We start from the raw sequence: 23,729 nt of genomic DNA on the forward strand, positions 1-23,729 counted from the left end.
ATACATTTCTTTTTTATAATATATGTTATATATACACTTGAGACTCTTGCTTCGGTCGTTTTTAGCATTTCATTGACATTGTGATTGCGCTTAACTAATGTGGCAAGCAAAACAATATTAAGTTAGTTTAGGAATTGATGTCAATAAATTATTATAAATTAAATTAAGAAAATTCTAAACTTACTGTTAGAATAGAATTTTAACTTTAAAACCCCCCTATAAATGTATATCGAAAATAAAGACATAATTGTAGTTGTATAGTACTAATCTGGCAAAATCACTTGAGTGGAATTAGTTTGCACCCTACGAGGATTGGATAGTGACAAAGTAGAAAAAATCAGAACCAATATAGCTTAGTGTTTGTACTTGCATATACGTTTGAAAACTTTGATTTCACTTTTAATTTTAATATTCATATTTTTTAATCTTCCAAAAAATGTTTATCGAAATCATATTTTAAACAAATTTCTAAAGACTACAGGTTGTATAAGTAATATCATTTTGGTTCGGTGTGCCGTATGAATGATAATAAAGTTTGTAAAACGTATACGACATATTATCCTTTATTTGATTGATTTTGATTTTCAAGAAATTACTACTGTACACTATTTTTTCATATGATTTACATTTAATGGCGTATATATTTTATTCAATTATTTTATTTAATTATCACAAATTGTTATCAAAATATTCAAAAATATTATAGGAAACAAGTACATACGGCCGTAAGTTCGCCCAGGCGGAATCATATGTACCCTCCACCATGGATTGCATAGAAACTTCTACTAAAAACTGTCATCCACGATCGAATTACTTGGGTTGCGGTAACACTTGCCGATGGAATAAAATTTTGACAAAATTTTCTATAGAAATAAAATTTTGACAAAATTTTCTATAGAAATAAAATTTTGACAAAATTTTCTATAGAAATAAAATTTTGACAAAATTTTCCATAGAAATGTAATTTTGACAAAAGTTTCTACAGAAATAAAATTTTGACAAAATTTTTGATGGAAATAAAATTTTGACAAAATTTTCTATAAAAAGAAAATTTTGACAAAATTTTCTATAGAAATAAAATTTTGACAAAATTTTCTATAGAAATATAATTTTGACAAAAGTTTCTATAGAAATAAAATTTTGACAAAATTTTCTATAGAAATAAAATTTTGACAAAATTTTCTATAGAAATAAAATTTTAACAAAATTTTCTATAGAAATAAAATTTTGAAAAAATTTTCTAAAGAAATAAAATTTTGACAAATTTTTGTATAGAAATAAAATTTTGACAAAATTTTCTATAGAAATAAAATTTTGACAAAATTTCCTTTTGAAATAAAATTTTGACAAAATATTCTTTTGAAATATAGTTTTGACAAAGTTTTCTTTCGAAATAAAATTTTGACAAAATTTTCTATAGAAATAAAATGTTGACCAAATTTTCTATAGAAATAAACTTTTGACAAAATTTTCTATAGAAATAAAATTTTGACAAAATTTTCTATAGAAATTTAATTTTGACAAAATTTTCATTTGAATTAAAATTTTGACAAAAATCCTCCGCAAGCCAAATCTGGGGTCCGGTTTATATGGGGGCTATACGTAAAAGTGGTCCGATATGGCCCATTTGCAATACCGTCCGGCCTACATCAATAGCAACTACTTATGCCAAGTTTCAAGTCGATAGCTTGTTTCGTTCGGAAGTTGGCGTGATTTCAACAGACAGACGGACGGACGAACGGACGGATGGTTTTTTTGTGACTTTCATGGGGATTTTTTTTGGGTATGAAAGCATACCAATTTGGGGGAAAAGCCCAAATTTGTCCAAATGTATTGGCAACACTGGGGAGCCATCGTGGTGCAATAGTTAGCATGCCTATCTTGCATACACAAGGTCGTGGGTTCGAATCCAGCTTCGACCAAACACCAAAAAGTATTTCAGCGTTAGATTATCCCACCTCAGTAACGCTAGTGACATTTCTGAGTGTTTCAAAACTTCTCTAAGTGGTTTCACTGGAATGTGGAACGCCGTTCGGACTCGGCTATACAAAGGAGGTCCTTTGTCATTGAGCTTAACATGGAATCGGGCAGCACTCGGTGATAAGAGAGAAGTTCACCACTGTGGTATCACAATGGACCAAATAATCTAAGTGAGCCTGAAATATCGGGCTGCCACTATACCTTACCTAACCTAACCTAATGGCAACACTGGGCTCACGCACACTCGCTCTAATTACAGTGTGGCTTACGGCTTTTGTTTTATTTTCGAAAATTAGCAATAAATGGCCAATAAGTCTAAATGTTTATAAGCAAAGGGTACTTTAGGTTTGGCATGAAAAAAAATTTAATTTAAACATTTATAAGCATAGGGTACTTTAGGTTTGGCATGACAAAAATTTTATTTTTTTTTAATTTTTAAATTATGACAAATTTTCGACAGCAGAGTTTATTTATTTATATTTTCGTAGAAATTTGTCTACAATTTATTTGGGATTTTTGTTAGGAGTTTTAATTTCAATTGGAGATTTTTTGGAAGCATCTCAATATGGTGACAAAGGCCAGAAATATAATGGCAACACTGAGCTCACGCATACGCACTATAATTTCAGAGTAGCCGTATTTCTTATAATCTCGACCGATTTGTGATCTGCGATCAATAAACATTTATAGCATAGGGTATTTACGATTCGTCTTCATTGGCCTTTTTGAAAATTTCACACATTCCGTCATAAAAAGATAAGGCACTCGAGAACAGGTAAATGTCCATACAATCATTTTTATTGCATTTGCATTAAAACAATATATAAAGTGTCTTTTTCTTATCGAATTAATGTTAGTATATTTTTAGAACTCAACACGACGAGTTAAGCAAATAACCAAAATCAAAATAAATTCAATTGAAATTTTTGCAAAAAAAAAAGATATGTGGAAATTTTATTTAACAGCCTTAACCTTGGCGATATTGTACATCTATAATAAAATCCGCAAACATTATAAATATTGGCAAAATTTGGGTATACCTTGCGATGAACCCCATTGGATATTTGGCAGTTTTGGTGGTGTGTCTACAACCCGAACATTTTTCGATATGTGGCAAGAGTATTATAAAAAATACAAGGGTTCTGGGCCATTTGCCGGTTTATATTGGTTCTACAAACCGGCGGTGTTTGTCATGGATCCCGGTCTAATCAAGCAAGTGTTGATTAAAGATTTTGACAAATTCTCCGATCGAGGTTTATTCATTAATGAAGTTGATGATCCTTTATCGGCCCATTTGTTTTCTATGCAAGGTCAAAAATGGAAAAATCTACGAAATAAACTCTCCACGACATTTACTTCGGGAAAAATGAAATTTATGTTTTCCACTGTGGTCACCAATGCCCAAGAGCTCTTGGCCGTTGTGGCCGATGATATTGAAAAGTCACCTGATATTGAGATAAGAAGCCTAATGGGTCGTTATACTGCCGATGTTATTGGAAGTTGTGCTTTTGGCATTGAATGCAATTGCTTACGTGATCCTTCTCAAAAATTCTATATAATGAGTAAAAGGGCTCTGCTAGAGAATACCCTGGGATCCTTGGGTGTAGCTTTCCGTTTCAGCTTTCCCGATTTAGCTCGAAGTTTACATATGCGCGATACTATTAAGGAGATTGAAAATTTCTTTATGGGTATTGTACGTGAAACTATGAAATATCGTGAGGAGAATAATGTCAAACGTAATGATTTTATGAACCTATTGCTGGAGATGAAAAATAATAAAATTGTAAAAAATGAAATGGGTGATGATTTCACGAATTTATCATTTAATGAAATTGCCGCACAAGCTTTTATATTTTTGGTGGCCGGTTCGGAGACTTCATCGAATACCATGGTCTTTGCTTTATATGAAATGGCCCTAAATCAAAGTGTCCAAGATAAGGCACGTGAAGAGGTGCAACGGGTTATGCAGCAATACAATCAGGAGACCACTTATGAGAGTATTAAGGAAATGAAATATTTAAGGCAGATTGTTGATGGTAAGTAGGGGTTAATTAGAGATTACATTGAAGGAAATATCGAGCCAGAAATAATCTACCCAATTTGGAGAAATTTTACCACAAAACTACAAAACAAAAATTTTTATTTCCATGGAAAATTTTCTCAAAATTTTATTTCATTAGAAAATTTTCTCAAAATTGTATTTCTAAAGAAAATTTTCTCAAATTTTTATTTCATCTCAAAATTTTATTTCTCTAGAAAATTTTCTCAAAATTGTATTTCTAATTTTTTTTTTCAAAATTTTATTTGTTTAGAGAATTTTCTCAAAATTGTATTTTTATAGAAAAATGTCTCAAAATTTTATTTCTATAGAAAAATTTCTCAAAATTTTAATTTTAAAATTTATTTCTATAGAAAATTTTATCTCTTTTCCTTTGCCAAACTCAAATCATCGATTTGAATGTAGTTGGATATAAAGGAAGAACGCTCAAAAACAAACCCAACCGACTACATTCAAATCGATGATTTGAGTTTGACAAAGGAAAAGAGATATACTTGCAAATTTGTTTAGGCAGTAGCCGACTACCAAACCATTTTTTTGGAAGGTTCAAGTGTAGTTCACTTTCGGTTGAGTGAATTACACGATTTTATTCTGATAATTGGTTGATAGTTTTGCTGAAAGTAGAGGATGCTGATGAGGAATGTGGTAATTCCGAAACGTGCGTCCATCTAACCAACTTGCAGTATATAGAGCTTTGCCCAAATAAATTTGACAAGCATACTTGTCTCAAGATTTTATGCCTATAGAAATTTTTCTGAAAATTTTCTTTCTAGAGAATTTTTTCTGAAAATTTTATTTTGCCGAAAATTTCCTGAAAATTTTATTTTACAGAAAATTTCCTGAAAATTTTATTTTACAGAAAATTTTCTGAAAACTCTATTTTAGAGAAAATTTTTCGAAAAATTTATTTCTGTAGAAAATTTTCTCAAGGTTTTATTTCCATAGAAAATTTTCTCACAATTTTAATTTACAGAAAATTTTCTAAAAATTTTATTTCTATAGAAAATTATGTCACAATTTTATTTTTATAGGCAATTTTCTCAAAATTTAATTTCTATAGGAAAATTTCCCAAAATTTAATTTCTATAGAAAATTTCCTCAAAATTTTATATCAATAGAAAATTTACTCAAAATTGTATTTCCATAGAAAAATTTCTCAAAATCTTATTTCTATAGAAAAATTTCTCAAAATTTAATTTCTATAGAAAATTTCCTCAAAGTTTTATATCTATAGAAAATTTTGTCAAAATTGTATTTCTAAAGAAAACTTTTTAAATTTTTGTTTTTTTATATATAGAAAATTTTTCAAAAATTTTATTTATAAAGAAAATTTTCTCAAAATTTTATTTCTATAGAAAAATTTCTCAAAATTTTAATTTAAAATTTTAAAATTTATTTCTATAGAAAATTTTGCAAAACATAACATATCTCTTTTCCTTTGCCAAACTCAAATCATCGATTTGAATGTGGTTGGAGATAGAGGAAGAACGCTCAAAAATAAACCCTGCCAACTACATTCAAATCGATGATTTGAGTTTGGCAAAGGAAAAGAAATATGCTTGCAAATTTGTTTATTTGCAAGCAAACCTTTTTCGGAAGGTTCAAGTGTAGTTCACTTTGGGTTGAGTGAATTACCCGAGTTTATTCTGATAATATGTTGATAGTTTTGCTGCAAGTAGAGGATGCTGATGAGGAATGTGGTAATTCCGAAACGTGCGTCCATCCAACCACCTTGCAGTATATTGAGCTTTGCCCAAATAAATTTGACAAGCATACTTGTCTCAAGATTTTATTCCAATAGAAAATTTTCTCAAAATTTTATTTCTATAGAAAATTTTCTCAAAATTTTATTTCTAGAGAAATTTTTCTGAAAATTTTATTTTACAGAAAATTTTTTGAAAACTCTATTTTAGAGAAAATTTTTCGAAAAATTTAGTTCTGTAGAAAATTTTCTCAATGTTTTATTTTCATAGAAAATTTTCTCACAATTTTAATTTACAGAAAATTTTCTCAAAATGTTATTTCTATAGAAAATTATGTCAAAATTTTATTTTTATAGACAATTTGCTAAAAACTTTAATTTTAAATCTTAAAATTTATTTCTATAGAAAATTTTCTCAAAATTTAATTTCTATAGGAAATTTTCCCAAAATTTTATTTCAATAGAAAATTTCTTTCAAATTTTATATCTATAGAAAATTTTCTCAAAATTGTATTTCCATAGAAAATTTTCTCAAAATTTTATTTCTATAGAAAATTGTCTCAAAATTGTATTTCTAAAGAAAATTTTATTTAAAAATTTTGTTTCCATAGAAAATTTTCTCAAATTTCCTATAGAAAATTTTCTCAAAATTGTATTTCTAAAGAAAACTTTTTTCAAAAATTTTTTTGTATAGAAAATTTTCCCAAAATTGTATTTATAAAGAAAATTTTCTCAAAATTTTATTTCTATAGAAAAATTTCTCAAAATTTTAATTTTAAAATTTATTTCTATAGAAAATTTTGTCAAAATAATATGTCCATAGAAAATGTTGTCAAAATTTTATTTCTATAGACAATTTTCTCAAGATTTTATACTTATAGAAAATTTTCTCAAAATTTTATTTCTAGAGAAATTTTTCTGAAAATTTTATTTGTCAGAAAATTTATTATGTTATTCCATACAAAATTTGGCAAATTTTAATTTCTACAGAAAATTTTCTCAAGATTTTAGTCCTATAGAAAATTTTCTCAAAATTTTATTTCTAGAGAAATTTTTCTGAAAATTTTATTTTACAGAAATTTTTCTGAAAATTTTAGTTTACAGAAAATTTTCTGAAAACCCTATTTTAGAGAAAATTTTCCGAAAAATTTATTTCTGTAGAAAATTTTTGCAAGGTTTTATTTCTATAGAAAATTTTCTCACAATTTTAATTTACAGAAAATTTTCTAAAAATTTTATTTCTATAAAGATTATGTCAAAATTTTATTTCTATAGACAATTTTCTCAAAATTTTAATTTTATATCTTAAAATTTATTTCTATAGACAATTTTCTCAAAATTTAATTTCTATAGGAAAACTTTCCAAAATTGTATTTCCATAGAAAAATTTCTCAAATCTTATTTCTATAGAAAATTTTCTCAAAATTTAATTTCTATAGAAAATTTGTCAAAATTTTGTTTCCATAGAAAATTTTCTCAAAATGTTATTCCTATAGAACATTTTCTCAAACTTGTATTTCTACAGAAAACTTTTTTCAAAATTTTTTTTTTTGTATAGAAAATTTTCCAAAAATTTTATTTATAAAGAAAATTTTTTCAAAATTTTATTTCTATAGAAAAATTTCTCAAAATTTTAATTTAAAAATTTTTTTTTTATAGAAAATTTTGTCAAAATAATATGTCCATAGAAAATTTTGTCAACATTTTATTTCTATAGAAAATGTTCTCAAGATTTTATTTCTATAGAAAATTTTCTCAAAATTTTATTCCTATAGAAAATTTTCTGAAAATTTTATTTCTAGAGAAATTTTTCTGAAAATTTTATTTTACAGAAAATTTTCTGAAAATCTTATTTTACAGAAAATTTTCTGAAAACTTTATTTTAGAGAAATCGATCATTTGACAGTGGCATAGAACAAGAGATATGTTTGTACGAATTTATTTCGGCATAAGCCGGCTATCATGTAAAACCTTTTTTCGGAAGGTTCAAGTGTGGTTCATTGTTGGGTTTAATGAACTGCCTGAATTTATTCCGATAATTGGTTGATAGTTTTCCTGCAAGTGGAGGATGCTGATGTGGAATGTGGTAATTCCGAAACGTGCGTTCATCCAACCATCTTGCAGTCTATAGGGCTTTGCCCAAATAAATTTGACAAACATTATTTTCCTCTGTTGTTTAAGCTACACTTGTAGTTTTGTCAATGCATGGTTTTAAGCTGAAATAAAAAAAACAACAACAATGCTTAAAGAACAAAACCAACAATAACAAAACAAAACGAATGAAAATTTTACCAAAAATTTAATTCTGTAGAAAATGTTCCCAATATTTTATTTCTATAGAAAATTTTCTCAAAATTTTATTCCTATAGAAAATGTTCTGAAAATTTTATTTCCAGAGAAATTTTTCTGAAAATTTTATTTTACAGAAAATTTTCTGAAAATTTTATTTTATTTTGTTTTTTTTGTTAAAATTTTATTTCCATAGAAAATTTTGACAAAAAAATTTTTGTATAGAAAATATTGTTAAAATTCTTGATCTGTAGAAAATGTCCTCAAAATTTTGTTTCTATAGAAATTTTTGTCAAAATTTTATTTCTATGGAAAATTTTCTCAAAATTGTATATCTATAGAAAATTTTTCGAAAATTTTATTTCTATAGAAATTTTTTTTTCAGAATTTTATTTCTATAGAAATTTTTTTCAAAATATTATTTCTATAGAATATTTTCTCAAAATGTTTTTTTTTTTTCATACTAATAAAGCATTTCCCTTATTTTACCCCTTCAGAAACAATGCGTTTGCATACCCCACTACCAGCTCTAAATCGTGTAGCCTTGGAAGATTATAGTGTTGCGGGACATCCTGATTATAATATAAAGAAAGATATGCCTGTTATTATTCCATGCTTATGTATACATCGTGATCCTGAATATTATCCAAATCCAGATGTTTTCGATCCTGAGAACTTTTCTCCTGAACAAGTTGCCACCAGAGATTCAACAATGCATATGCCTTTTGGAGATGGTCCACGCAATTGTATTGGTTTGCGTTTTGCCAAAATGCAAATTATGGTTGGTCTAAGTCTTCTATTATCGCGTTTTAAATTCCAACCCTGTGCTGAGACAATGATACCAATGAAATATGATAAGGAAAATTTTATGTTGACGCCAGAAAAAGATTTGGTTTTAAAAGTAACAAAAATGTAAGAAATTTACTTATTAGTTAGTTCATAAAAACAAATTGTATTAAAAAGAATGAATAACAAAATAAATGTTAGATTAAAGGATTAAATCTTTCAAACCATGTTAATTAAATAATTATAATTAGAAAAATATATGTTAGGCTAAAATTTATATAAATAAATATAATAACATAAAATAATCACAAAAAAAAAACAAAACAAATTTTAGCTACATTTTATATTTAAAGCCATGTAGGCTGAATAATAATAAATATGAAAATATGAATTTGTATAAAGCATTAAATTAAGCCTAATTATAATAAGGCTAAAATTATATTAAACATAATTATCTAAAAAATATTTTTTATATTTATATTTTATATTTTTATATTTATAGAATCAAAAACAATTTGACTTTTAAATGTTCTTTATTTGACAATAAATTTGAATATATTTGTATATACAAGAATTTGGAAAAAAATTTACCACAAAATTACCAAACAAAAATTTTTATTTCTATAAAAAAATTTCTCAAAATTTTATTTCTTTACAAAATTTTCTCAACATTTTATTTCTATAGAAAATTTTCTCAAAATTTTATTTCTATAGAAAATTTTCTCAAAATTTTATAGCATACTTTTTGGATCTAAAATATTTGCATACTTTCAAGAGTCCAAATAACAAATAGGAGATCTTAAGTATTTAGAGAATAGAGTTCATAAACAAGTATTCCTCAACCTCTTTATTTTCTTTCAAAAATCGCCGTTTCATATACATAGTAGACAAAGAAATTTTAGCAATTAATTTATACATTACTTCATAGGAGAACGCAATTTGTCATACAAAAATGTTCATACATATTTAACCCTTGAATATTTGAATATGTGAACTGTTTGTATATTTTCAAAAACCCATATTGCATATTTACAGGAGCAGAATTAATTGCATAATTTCAGGTGTTGAAATTAACTTATAGAGAACTAGGTAGAGAAAAGAGTTCATAAAAGAGTATCTCTCAAATATGAGAAAAATTTCCGGCAAATTGGATAAAAACTACGGATTCTAGATGCCCAAGAAGTAAAATCGGGAGAACGGTCTATATGGGGGCTATATCAAAACATGGTCCGATATTCACCATTTTCGATACACCTCTTTATGGTCCTAGAATATCTCTAGATTTCCAATTTCAGGCAATTGGATAAAAACTACGGTTTCTATAAACCCAAGACCCCAAATCGGGCGATCGGTTTATGTGGAAGCTATATCAAAACTTGGATCGTATAGCCCATCTTCGAACTGGGCCAGCGACGATTCTGTGCCAAATTTCAGGATGATAGTTCCATTATTGAAGTCTGTAGCGTGATTACAACACACAGACAGACAGACAGCCAGACGGACCTGCTTATATCGTCTTAGAAATTCTCCCTGATCAAGAATATATATACTTTATATGGTCGGAAATCGATATTTCGATGTGTTACAAACGGAATGACAAATTTATTATACCCCCGTCACCATTCTATGGTGGTGGGTATAAAAATTGGTCAAATAATTCAAAATATATTTTTTATACCCTCCACCATAGGATGGGGGTATATTAACTTTGTCATTCCGTTTGTAACACATTGAAATATTGCTCTAAGGCCCCAAAAAGTATATATATATATATATATATATATATATATATATATATATATATTATATATATATATATATATATATATATATATATATATATATATATATATATATATATATATATATATATATATATATATATATTATATATATATATATATATATATATATATATATATATATATATATATATATATATATATATATATATATATATATATATATATATATATATATATATATATATATATATATATATATATATATATATAATATATATATATATATATATATATATATATATATATATATATATATATATATATATATATATATATATATATTATATATATATATATATATATATATATATATATATATATATATATATATATATATATATATATATATATATATATATATATATATCTGAGCATATCCGTCCGTCTGTTGAAATCACGCTAACTTCCGAACGAAACAAGCTATCGACTTAAAACTTGGCACAAGTAGTTGTTATTGATGTAGGTCGGATGGTATTGAAAATGGGCCATATCGGTCCACTTTTACGTATAGCCTCCATATAAACGGACCCCCAAATTTGACTTGCAGATCCTCTAGGAGAAGCAAAATTGATCCGATCTGGCTGAAATTCGGTACATGGTGTTAATATATGGTTTCTAACAACCATGCAAAAACTGGTCCACATCGGTCCATAATTAACATACATATAGCCCCCATATAAACCGATCCCCAGATTTGGCTTGCGGAGCCTCAAAGAGAGGCAACTTTCATCCGATCCGGCTGAAATTTGGTACATGGTGTTAGTAAATGATCTCTAACGACCATGCAGGAATTGGTCCATATCGGTCCATAATTATATGTAGGCCCCATCGATCTCCAGATTTGACATCCCTTGGAAGAGCAAATTTCACCCGATCCGGTTGAAAATTGGTACGTGGTGATTGGTCCATACCGGTCTTAATTATATATAACCCCAAATTAAACCGATCCCCCGATTTGACCTCCGAAGCTCATCCCATCCTGTTGAAATTTGGTACGTGGTGAAATTTGGTACATTGCGCTAGTATATGGCCGCTAACAACCATGTCAAAATTGGTCCATATCGGTCTATAGTTATACATAGCCGTTCCCCAAATATAATCTACTAAAATTTTATTACTATAGAAAATTTTCTCAAAATTTTATTACTATAGAAAATTTTGTCAAAATTGTATTACTACTATAGAAAATTTTGTCAGCACTTTATTACTATACAAATTTTTTCAAAATTTTATTTCTATAGAAAATTTTTTCAACATTTTATTTCTATAGAAAATTTTGTCAAAATTTTATTACTATACAAAAATTTTGTCAAGATTTAATATTTATGTCTAGAGATTTTGTAGAAGTCTAAAAATTTTTGTCCAAATCGGTTCAGATTTAAATATATGTATGTGGGAACATAATCCGTCCGTTATCTATGGCACCCAACAAATTTGAGGTATTTGAGATGATATCAAATTTTGATCTACAAAACAGTGCCCCGACCCGACTTTTTTTTAATACATAGGATTTTTTTTTAAAGATAAGTATTTAAAATTTAATAAAATAAATTTTTAAACTATAGACACTGAATTTTTACTATAATTACAATTTCTTAATTTTAAATAAATTTGCCATTAACCCCCATTTTCATGAAGCTCCGTTAGTGCTACGTTAGCTAACGAACTTTTAAACCGTACTATGGACGCATCTGCCATCTTGCTAATAAAGTCAAAATGCCAGTTAGGAACTTAACTGCTAAAAATTTTTCAGTTAAAGTTAACCGGAGAGAAGATATTTTCATTTTACTTTCTGTTAACTGGAAGTTAAAGTCTAACGGAGCTACATGAAAATGGCCGTAATTTTGTGTTCTAAAATTTCAGTTAAAAATCAATATTTTTCATTGTGATATTTCATATATTCTTTATCTGCATATATTCTTTATCTACATTAATTTATCAACTCTTAAATGAATACCATTTTTTACATACAATAGAAACATATTTTTCGGATCGAATTTTAACTCCGTAGGAGTTAAATCACAAAATGAAAATTTAAATTTCATTAGAAGTAAAGCTAAACCCAAAGACATTTGCATTCTACCCAAAAGTTCACCAATACAAATTTTTGGCCCAATACCAAATGGTAAAAAAGTACATGGATCACGTTTTCTATTTTCCTCTTCGGAAAAGCGTTCTGGTATAAATCGTTCGGGATCTGGATAATAATCGGGATTATGTTGAACACTATAAAATGGTATAATAACCATAGTTCCCGATTTAATAGTTAAAGTTTTATTACTAAGCGAAGTCTTAACAGCACACGTTTGACGACAAATCCTTGGCATTAAAGTTACTATGGGATATTTGCGTAATGTTTCTGAAAGAAGAGATGATTTTTTTTAAAAATTTAAATAAACAAATCGGATGGTCGAAACAGAAATTAGTTCTTAATGGAATTAAAATGAATGTAAGTGAATTAAAGCTATAGTTCGGAAGGGTTCGATTATATGATGAAAAAAAAAAACAAGTATATACGGCCGTAAGTTCGGCCAGGCCGAATCTTATGTACCCTCCACCATGGATTGCGTAGAAACTTCTACGAAAGACTGTCATTCACAATTGAATTACTTGGGTTGCGATAACACTTGCCGATGGCAAGGTATCGTAAAACTTTTTAACACTGTCTTCTAAATTTTAAGTTAGTCCATAAGGTGTATATATTAAACAAAAAAATGGCCGATTAAATACGTATATAATTCAGTTTGACAAAATTTTCTATAGAAATAAAATTTTGACAAAATTTGCTATAGAAATAAAAACTTGACAAAATTTACTATAGAAATAAAATGTTGACAAAATTTTCTATGGAAGTAAAATGTTGACAAAATTTTCTATAGCAATAAAATTTTGACAAAATTTTCTATAAAAATAAAATGTTGACAAAATTTTCTATAGAAATAAAATGTTGACAAAATGTTCTATAGAAATAAAATGTTGACAAAATTGTCTATAGAAATAAAATGTTGACAAAATTTTCTACAGAAATAATTTTTTTACAAAATTTGCTATAGAAATAAAATTTTGACAAAATTTTCTATGGAAATAAAATGTTGACAAACATTGCTATAGAAATAAACTTTTTACAAAACTTTCTATAGAAATGAAATTTTGACAAAACTTTCTATAGTAATAAAATTTGACAATTTTTACATGGCTGTTAGAGGCCATATACTAACGAAATGTACCAAATTTCAACCGCATCGGATGACTTTTGCTCTTCCAAGAGGCTCCGGAGGTCAAATCTGGGGATCGGTTTATATGGGAGCTATATATAATTATGGACCGATATGGACCAATTTTTGCATGGTTGTTAGAGACCATATACTAACACCACGTACTAAATTTCAATTGGATCGGATGCATTTTGCTCATCCAAGAGGCTCCAGAGTTCAAATCTGGGGATCGGTTTATATGGGAGCTATATATAATTATGGACCGATTTGGACCAATTTTTGCATGCTTGTTAGAGACCGTATACTAACATCAGGTACCCAATTTCAAACGGATCGGATGAATTTTGCCCCTCCAAGAGGCTCCGGAGGTCAAATCTGGGGATCGGTTTATATGGGAGCTATATATAATTATGGACCGATATGGACCAATTTTTGCATGGTTCTTAGAGAGCGTATACTAACATCAGGTACCAAATTTCAACCGGATCGGATGAATTTTGCCCCTCCAAGAGGCTCCGGCTCCACCCAAAAATAACATTTTGCTCTTAAAACATGTTTGAGGTGATCATATTCCTTCTCTGGGTATACCAAAAATGGTAGATTTCTTACTGTTTGTTAGAATGGCATATTTCTAGATGTTTTGGTATATTTTGCAAACTATATCTCTCCAACTAAGAGGCACTTCAGAAATTTTTCACAGAATAGAAATACAAGTTTGACAATATTTTCATAGAAATGAAGTTTTGAAAAAATTTGTAAAGACAAGATTTCCCATAGAAATAAAATTTTGACAAAATTTTCTATAGAAATCAAATTTTGTTAAAAATGTTCACAAAATGTTCTATAGAAATAAAATTTTGAAAAATTTCTCTATAGAAATCAAATTTTCACAAAATTTTCTATAGAAATAAAATTTTGACAAAATTGTCTATAGAAATCAAATTTTGTTAAAATATTTCTATTGCATTGCGTTGATAACATTTTCTATAGAAATAAAATTTTTACAAAAATTTCCATAAAAATAAAATTTCCACAAAATTTTTTTAGAAATAAAATTTTGGCAAAATTTTCTATAGAAATAAAATTTTGACAAAATTGTCTATAGGAACAAAATTTTGACAGAATTTCATATAGAAATAAAATTTTCTTAGCAATAAAATTTTGAACAAATTTTCTATAGAAATAAAATTTAAAAAAAAAAATTTTTGGACAAAATTGTCTATAGGAATAAAATTTTGACAGAATTTCATATAGAAATAAAATTTGGATAAAATTTTCTTAGCAATAAAATTTTGACCAAATTTTCTATAGAAATAAAATTTTTAAAAATTTTTTTTGATAAAATTGTCTATAGGAATAAATTTTGACAGAATTTCATATAGAAATAAAATGTTGATAAAATTTTCTATAGAAATAAAATTTTGGCCAAATTTTCTATAGAAATAAAATTTTTAAAAAAATATCTAGATAACTAATATTTTGTTGAAAAATTTCTAGAAAAATAAAACTTTGAAAAGATTTTCTGTATTTGTTGTCTTGAGCTTTAAAACCAAGAGGAAAAGAATGTTTGTCAAATTTATTTTAGCAAAGCCCTATAGACTGCAAGATGGTTGGATGGACGCACGTTTCGGAATTGCCACATTCCTCATCAGCATCCTCTACTTGCAGCAAAACTATCAACCAATTATCAGAATAAATTCAGGCAGTTCACTAAACCCAAGGTGAACCACACTTGAACCTTCCGAAAAAAGGTTTATGATCATCGATTTGAGTGCAGTTGGCTGGGTTAATTTTGAGCGAGCTTCCCCTTACTTCATTCGTGTCTCGTTTTCTATTGTGGGTTTGCACTTCAATGATGTTTGTTATCTTGATCTCAGCTTTAAAATCAACACAATGATTTTAAAGCTAAATTACACTACAAACGACTACACAAACTACACTAACGACTAAACTACAAGACAACAAATATGATTGAAGTACAAACCCACAATAGAAGGTTAGGTTAGGTTAGGTTAAAGTGGCAGCCCGATTAAGATTCAGGCTCACTTAGACTATTCAGTCCATTGTGATACCACATTAACTAAAAGTACCTATTACATATGGGCACTTCTAGTTTTAACCGCTGAACCTTCCTGATTATTTTTCTTTGTTGAACCAACCAGATTGTTCCAAAAACATTAGCAGACTGCTTAAGTTAACGTTTTCCAGATCCGCCAGTAATCTGAAGCTATATGCTCCTAAAAGTTGCTTGCGCTTTACACAAAATGCAGGACACTCACACAAGAGGTGTTTAATTGATTCTTTTTCCTCCGCATCATGACAGCTCATACAATAGTCATTATACTTCGCGCCAATAGTTTTTGCAAAATCGCCTATCAGGCAGCGACCCGTTATAGCAGATATCAGGAGTGATATCTGACGTCTCGAGAACATTAGCATATCTAGTGTGCGGTTTAAGTTGAAATGGGGCCATATTTGCTTGGTGTCGTTACAACCCTTGCAATTCTCCCATCGAACATTTGCCATCCTAACAGCCTTCTCACGCAGCATGAGCTTGCAGGTAGCTAGGGGCATACCAACAAATTCCAGTTCCCCTGGAATATGTAAGGTAGTCCCTAGCCTTGCCAACTCATCCGCTTCGCAGTTCCCCGGTATGTTCCTATGGCCAGGCACCCATATTAGGTGAATATTGTACTGCTCAGCCATCTCATTGAGAGATTTGCGGCAGTCGATGGCCGTTTTCGAGTTGAGGAACACAGAGTCCAAGGATTTTATTGCAGGTTGACTGTCTGAGTATATATTAATGCCAATATTTGTTGGAACATTACTTCTCAGCCACTTCGCCACCTCTCTTATTGCTAATATTTCTGCCTGAAAAACACTACAGTGATTAGGTAATCTTTTCGCTATTCGAATTTCCAGATCTTTAGAATATACTCCGAACCCCACTAGTCCATTCAATTTGGAGCCATCAGTATAGAAATCTATATATCCTTTATTCCCCGGGGTCTGTGTACACCACGCCTCACTGTTGGGAATTAGAGTTTCAAACTTTTTGTCGAAAAGTGGTTTTGCCAGGGTATAATCCACTACGTTAGGCACATCTGGCATTATTTTGAGGACCGAACTATGACCGTACATTTTTTCCGACCACAGCGATAGCTCGCGCAACCGCACAGCCGTTGTTGCAGCTGACTGTTTGGCCAAAATGTCTAAAGGCAATAGATGTAGCATGACATTAAGGGAGTCTGTTCCTGTCTTACTAAATGCGCCTGAGATACATAAGCTCGCCATACGCTGAACTTTATCTAAACAAGTCGGTTTCTGAAGTGCCGGCCACCAGACTACAACACCATATAGCATTATAGGTCTAACTACTGCAGTGTATAGCCAATGCACAATTTTTGGTTTTAGTCCCCACTTTTTCCCTATTGCCTTTTTGCACGAGTACAAAGCTACCGTGGCTTTTCTCGCCCTCTCTTCAATATTAAGCCTAAAATTCAGCTTCCTGTCCAAAATAACGCCAAGGTATTTTGCACACTCACCAAAGGGAATTTCAGTACCCCCTAAGGAAATGGGCCTAACCGTGGGAGTTTTACGATCTTTGCAGTACATGACTAGTTCTGTCTTTGCTGGATTTACACCAAGACCATTATCTTTCGCCCATTTCTCAGTCATCCGGAGAGCTCTCTGTATAATATCTCTGATTGTGGATGGGAATTTTCCCCTGACTGCTAGCGCCACATCATCTGCGTATGCCACCACTTTTATCCTTTCTTTTTCTAGGGAAACCAGAAGGTTGTTTATAGCAACATTCCAAAGAAGAGGTGATAGAACTCCTCCTTGGGGAGTGCCTCTGTTCACATACCTTTGTATGTTTGCTTGCCCTAGTGTGGCTGAAATACGTCTCTTTATTAGAAGTTCGTCTAACAGCCTAAGTATACCTGGATCAACATTCAGAGTTGTCAGTCCATTTAATATCGAACTCGGATGGACATTATTGAACGCCCCTTCGATGTCTAGAAACGCCACGATTGTGTATTCTTTGACAGATAGTGAGCTTTCAATAAAGCTGACTAGTTCATGCAATGCGGTCTCAGTAGACCTGCCCTTCGAGTATGCATGCTGTCGTTTCGAGAGCAAACTTGAATCCACGCTAGTTCTAAGATACATGTCTATCATCCTCTCCAGGGTCTTAAGTAGGAATGAGGATAAGCTGATTGGTCGGAAATCCTTCGCACTCGAGTGAGAGGCTTTTCCTGCTTTAGGTATGAAGACGACTTTTGTTTCCCTCCACTTTTCTGGAATATATGCTAAGTTTACACATCGTTTATATATCACCGTCAACCAGGGGATAACTCTTTCAGCCACTGCCTGTAACTCCGCCGGAGTAATTCCATCAGGTCCGGGGGATTTGAATGGTCCAAAGCTATTTAAAGCCCATTTTATTCTAGATTCCGACACAATTTCCTCGATAGGAAATGATCGCTGAGCCTCTGTTACACCGCCGGAACATGGTTCAACCGTCTGATTTCCAGGGAAGTGTGTGTCCAAAAGTACCTCCAACGTCTCCTCACTGGACGTTGTCCAATTTCCCTCCGATGTTTTAATGAAACCCGGAGCGGTGTTAGTGGATGCTAGTACCTTCCGTAGTCTGGAAGCCTCTGACGTATTCTCAATACTGCTACAGTAATCATCCCAAGAGTTTTGTTGAGACCTTCTCAGTTCTCGTTTATATTCTCTCAGATTCATCTTGTAAGTGTCCCAATCCTCCGGAGCTCTTGTGGACTTTGCTTTGTTAAAGAGCTTCCTGCAGGATTTCCTCATATTACTTAACTCCGTAGTCCACCATGGCGGCCGATTTTTTCCCCTTGGCTTTCCTCTAGGGCAAGCAGCTTTCAGTGAAATGTTGAAGGCCTTAGTAATCCGCTCCACTGCGTGTTCGATATCTTGCACAGTGCCCATATTTGTCTCCGGCATTTCCGGTATCATCGAATTGAACGATTCCCTATACCTATTCCAATCAGCTTTCCTAACATTTGGCGGAAATATGGTCTTTGAAGTACGAACAGCCAATCTGAAACTGATGTAGCGATGATCTGAGAAGCTATGTTCCCTCAAAACTTGCCACTCAGATATCTTATCATTCAGTTCCGGAGAGGTCAACGTTACGTCCAAAACCTCTTGTCTGTTCCTGGTGACGAAGGTTGGTGCATCTCCCTTATTGCAAACTACCAGGTTAGTACGCAAAATAAACTCTATTAGCGACTCTCCCCTTGCATTAGTATCACTACTTCCCCAAATACTATGATGTGCATTTGCATCGCATCCCATAATGAGTTTTGTCTTTGTTTTTAGTGACTCCTCAACTAAGGTCTTAACGGCACAGGGTGGCATCTCCCTATCATGTCCCATGTAGACCGAAGATACCCAATATTTGCATGTGGATATCTCTAGACTGGCTACGACAGTGTCTGCATTGCTCAATGAAGGAAGCAGAAACAAGTTTAGTTCGTTTTTAGCAATTATACATGCTCGATTTATATCGGTACCGGTATTATGCAAAAGTTTGAAACCCGGAGTGCTTAATTCACAGATCTTGTTCTTATATATGTGTGGTTCTTGAATAAGAACTATATCTATGTCTCCTTTCATCAGGAGAACTTTTAAGGCAGCACAAGCGGCCTTACAATGGTGAAGATTTATCTGGAGGAACCGTAGAACCATCCAAATTTTCAACCACCGTCACATCAGCCGCTTCAATTGAGTCATCAAGGGCTTCCTCTTCACAGATCTCGGTGACTCTCGCAACAATCCGCGGTTCAGTTTTGGTGAGGCTTGAGCCTGTAGAAACTTCCCGCATATGATTTTCGCCATAGTCTGCAGGTTTTATGTCTCCTTCGGCTTCGCTAGGAGATTTTTCCACTGCTGACTCTACCGGAGGCTTGTCCGTTTCGGAATCCTTTGGCTGATCGCTTTTGTATACCTTCATATGGATATCATGAAAGCCATAACTTACGCGTCCTTGGGTCTGGGCTAGATGTGGCAGCGACTCTATGTTTAATATAAACACCGCATGTCGTCTTGGTCCATCCACCTCATCCAAACGACCAACCTTCCAATCGGCGGTTGGAAGATCTGGGTTACATTCTTTTAGTCTCTCTAGTATTGACTCAGGATCAGGAGGGTTTGCCGGTATCCATGCATGTGCTCTAGGTTTAGCCGGTATGTCTTTTTTATCGACTAACTCCAAAGCGGCTCCTTCCCAAACTTCACCAATTAGCATCAATGCAGCTTTAAAGCAATCCATAGACCTCTGGTCTGCAAAAGCTATTAACTTATATCGTCCTTGATACCATCCAGCATCTTGCCGTCGAGGACTTGGTCCGGGAAACTTTTTTCGCACCTCTGAGTAGACACCAGACATCGCGTTCTCAATTTCCCCCCATTTTTGCCTTGGAATCATACCGTCCAATGCTCCTTTATTAATAATAGCCATCACAAGGCTGTCTTTTGCAACTGAGGCAAACGATCTTTGATCCCGTTTAGAGGATGGCAGCTCATCCGGTGATCGTTCCCTTTTTCCAGCTTCAAGAATTCCTTGAGCCCATTTTAAGGAATCGCTTTGCTTAGCCGACAACGTGCTTGGGTCGACTGATCCTAATTTCTTTAGGATAAACAAAGCATTTCTTCGTACCTTGAATCTCTTTCGAGAGGGATTGCCTCCTTTTGATGTCGTCACCTTAGAAAAGGTTCGACTTGCCAAAGTGTCACCGCCAGTCGACCCGTCTACAGGTCGACTAATTGGGCCTGACTCTTGGTCGATGCCCAAATTTATAACTTCAGTCGTTACCCGTCCACTGGGCCCTGAAGTTAGCAACCCAGTGGATGGCTTTGAATTTCGCTGCATGGTGGTTTATTATTTCCACCACACGTGAAATTCGTAATAAGTACTTATTACGATGAAATACTCCGCTATTAAAAAAACACGTCCGTTCAGTTCGACGGTTGAAGAACAATTCACAATAGAAACCGAGACACGAATGAAATTTTCTATAGATATAAAATTTTCGATAGAAATAAAATGTTCACAAAACTTTCTATAAAAACAAAATTTCCACAAAAGTCTCTATAACAACAAAATTTTGACAAAATTTTCCATAGAAATAAAATTTTCATTAAAATTTTCTGTACAAATAAAATGTTGACAACATTTTCTATAGAAATAAAATTTTGGCAAAATTTTCTATAGAAACAAAATTTTGCCAAAATTTTCTATAGAAATAAAGTTTTGACAAAATTTTCTATAGAAATAAAATTTTGACAAAATTTTCTATAGAAATAAAATTTTGACAAAATTTTCTATAGAAATAAAATTTTGACAAAATTTTCTATAGAAATAAAATTTTGACAATATATTCTACAGAAATAAAATTTTCATAAAAATTTTCTGTAGAAATAAAATTTTGGCAAAATTTTCTATAGAAATAAAATCTTGACAAAATTTTCTATAGAAATATAGTTTTGACAAAATTTTCTATAGAAATAAAATTTTCATTAAAATTTTCTGTACAAATAAAATTTGACAACATTTTCTATAGAAATAAAATTTTGGCAAAATTTTCTATAGAAATAAAATTTCGACAATATTTTCTATAGAAATAAAATTTTGACAATATTTTCTATAGAAATAAAATTTTGACAATATTTTCTACAGAAATAAAATTTTCATAAAAATTTTCTGTAGAAATAAAATTTTGGCAAACTTTTCTATAGAAATAAAATCTTGACAATATTTTCTATAGAAATAAAATTTTGACAGTATTTTCTATAAAAATAGAATTTTGACAAAATTTTCTATAGAAATAAAATGTTGACAATATTTTCTATAGAAATAAAATTTTGACAAAATTTTCTAAGAAATAAAATGTTGAAAAAATTTTCTATAGAAATAATATTTTAAGGAAATTTCTTGCGAAAATTTTCTATAGAAATAAAATTTTGACGAAATTTTCATACAAATTAAATTTTGGCCGAAATTTTCTATATAAACAAAATTTTGAAAAAATTTTCTATAGAAATAAAATTTTGACAATATTTTCTATAGAAATAAAATTTTCATAAAAATTTTCTGTAGATATAAAATTTTGGCAAAATTTTCTATAGAAATAAAATTTTGTCAAAATTTTCTATAGAAAAAAAATTTTGGCAAAATTTTCTATAGAAATAAAATTTCGACAATATTTTCTATAGAAATAAAATTTTGACAATATTTTCTATAGAAATAAAATTTTGACAATATTTTCTATAGAAATAAAATTTTGACAAAATTTTCTATAGAAATAAAATCTTGGCAAAATTTTCTATAAAATTCAAATTTCGACAATATTTTCTATAGAAATAAAATTTTGACAATATTTTCTATAGATATATAATCTTGACAAAATTTTCTAAGAAATAAAATATTGACAAATTTTTCTATAGAAGTAATATTTTGAGGAAATTTCTTGCAAAAATTTTCTATAGAAATAAAATTTTGACGAAATATTCTATACAAATAAAATTTTGATAAAATTTTCTATACAAATAAAATTTTGATAAAATTTTCTATAGAAATAAAGTTTTGACAAAATTTTCTATAGAAATAAAATCTTGACAAAATTTTCTATAGAAATAAAATGTTGACAATATTTTCTATAGAAATAAAATTTTGACAAAATTTTCTATAGAAATAAAATTTTGACGAAATTTTCATACAAATTAAATGTTGGCCGAAATTTTTTATACAAATAAAATTTTGAAAAAATTTTCTATAGAAATAAAATTTTGACAATATTTTCTATAGAAATAAAATTTTCATAAAAATTTTCTGTAGATATAAATTTTGGCAAAATTTTCTATAGAAATAAAATTTTGTCAAAATTTTCTATAGAAAAAAATGTCGACAATATTTTCTATAGAAATAAAATGTTGACAATATTTTCTATACAAATAAAATTTTGACAATATTTTCTATAGAAATAAAATTTTGACAAAATTTTCTATAGAAATAAAATCTTGGCAAAATTTTCTATAACAATCAAATTTCGACAATATTTTCTATAGAAATAAAATTTTGACAATATTTTCTATAGAAATAAAATCTTGAAAAAATTTTCTAAGAAATAAAATGTTGACAAAATTTTCTATAGAAATAATATTTTGAGGAAATTTCTTGCAAAAATTTTCCATAGAAATAAAATTTTTACGAAATTTTCTATACAAATAAAATTTTGATAAAATTTTCTATACAAATAAAATTTTGATAAAATTTTCTATCGAAATAAAATTTTGACAAAATTTTCCATAGAAATAAAATTTTGACAAAATTTTCTACAGAAATAAAATTTCGACAATATTTTCTATAGAAATGAAATTTTGACAATATTTTCTATATAAATAAAATTTTGACAAAATTTTCTATAGAAATAAAATCTTGACAAAATTTTCTATAGAAATCACATTTCGACAATATTTTCTACAGAAATAAAATTTTGACAATATTTTCTATAGAAATAAAATTTTGACAAAATTTTTAATAGAAATAAAATCTTGACAAAATTTTCGATAGAAATCAAATTTCGACAATATTTTCTATACAAATAAAATTTTGACAATATTTTCTATAGAAATAAAATTTTTACTAAATTTTCAATAGAAATAAAATGTTGACAAAATTTTCTATAGAAATAATATTTTGAGGAAATTTCTTGCGAAAATTTTCTATAGAAATAAAATGTTGACGATATTTTCTATACAAATAAAATTTTGATAAAATTTTCTATAGAAATAAAATTTTTGACAAAATTTTCCATAGAAATAAAATTGTAGCAAAATTAGTTATAAAAATATAA

General features: G+C 29.5%; 1 protein-coding gene across 1 annotated transcript; it reads left to right on the forward strand.

The window, feature by feature from the left end:
- Positions 1-2,835: 2,835 nt before the first annotated feature.
- LOC142241693 (putative cytochrome P450 6a21) lies at positions 2,836-9,031 on the forward strand. Its single transcript, XM_075313485.1, has 2 exons — positions 2,836-4,016; positions 8,528-9,031. The coding sequence occupies exons 1-2, from the start codon at positions 2,924-2,926 to the stop codon at positions 8,944-8,946; spliced, it is 1,512 nt and encodes a 503-aa protein (XP_075169600.1). The 5' UTR covers positions 2,836-2,923; the 3' UTR covers positions 8,947-9,031.
- The last annotated feature ends 14,698 nt before the right edge of the window (positions 9,032-23,729 follow it).

The sequence above is a fragment of the Haematobia irritans genome, chromosome 5, assembly GCF_050003625.1.
Source record: "Haematobia irritans isolate KBUSLIRL chromosome 5, ASM5000362v1, whole genome shotgun sequence".
Lineage (NCBI taxonomy): Eukaryota > Metazoa > Arthropoda > Insecta > Diptera > Muscidae > Haematobia > Haematobia irritans.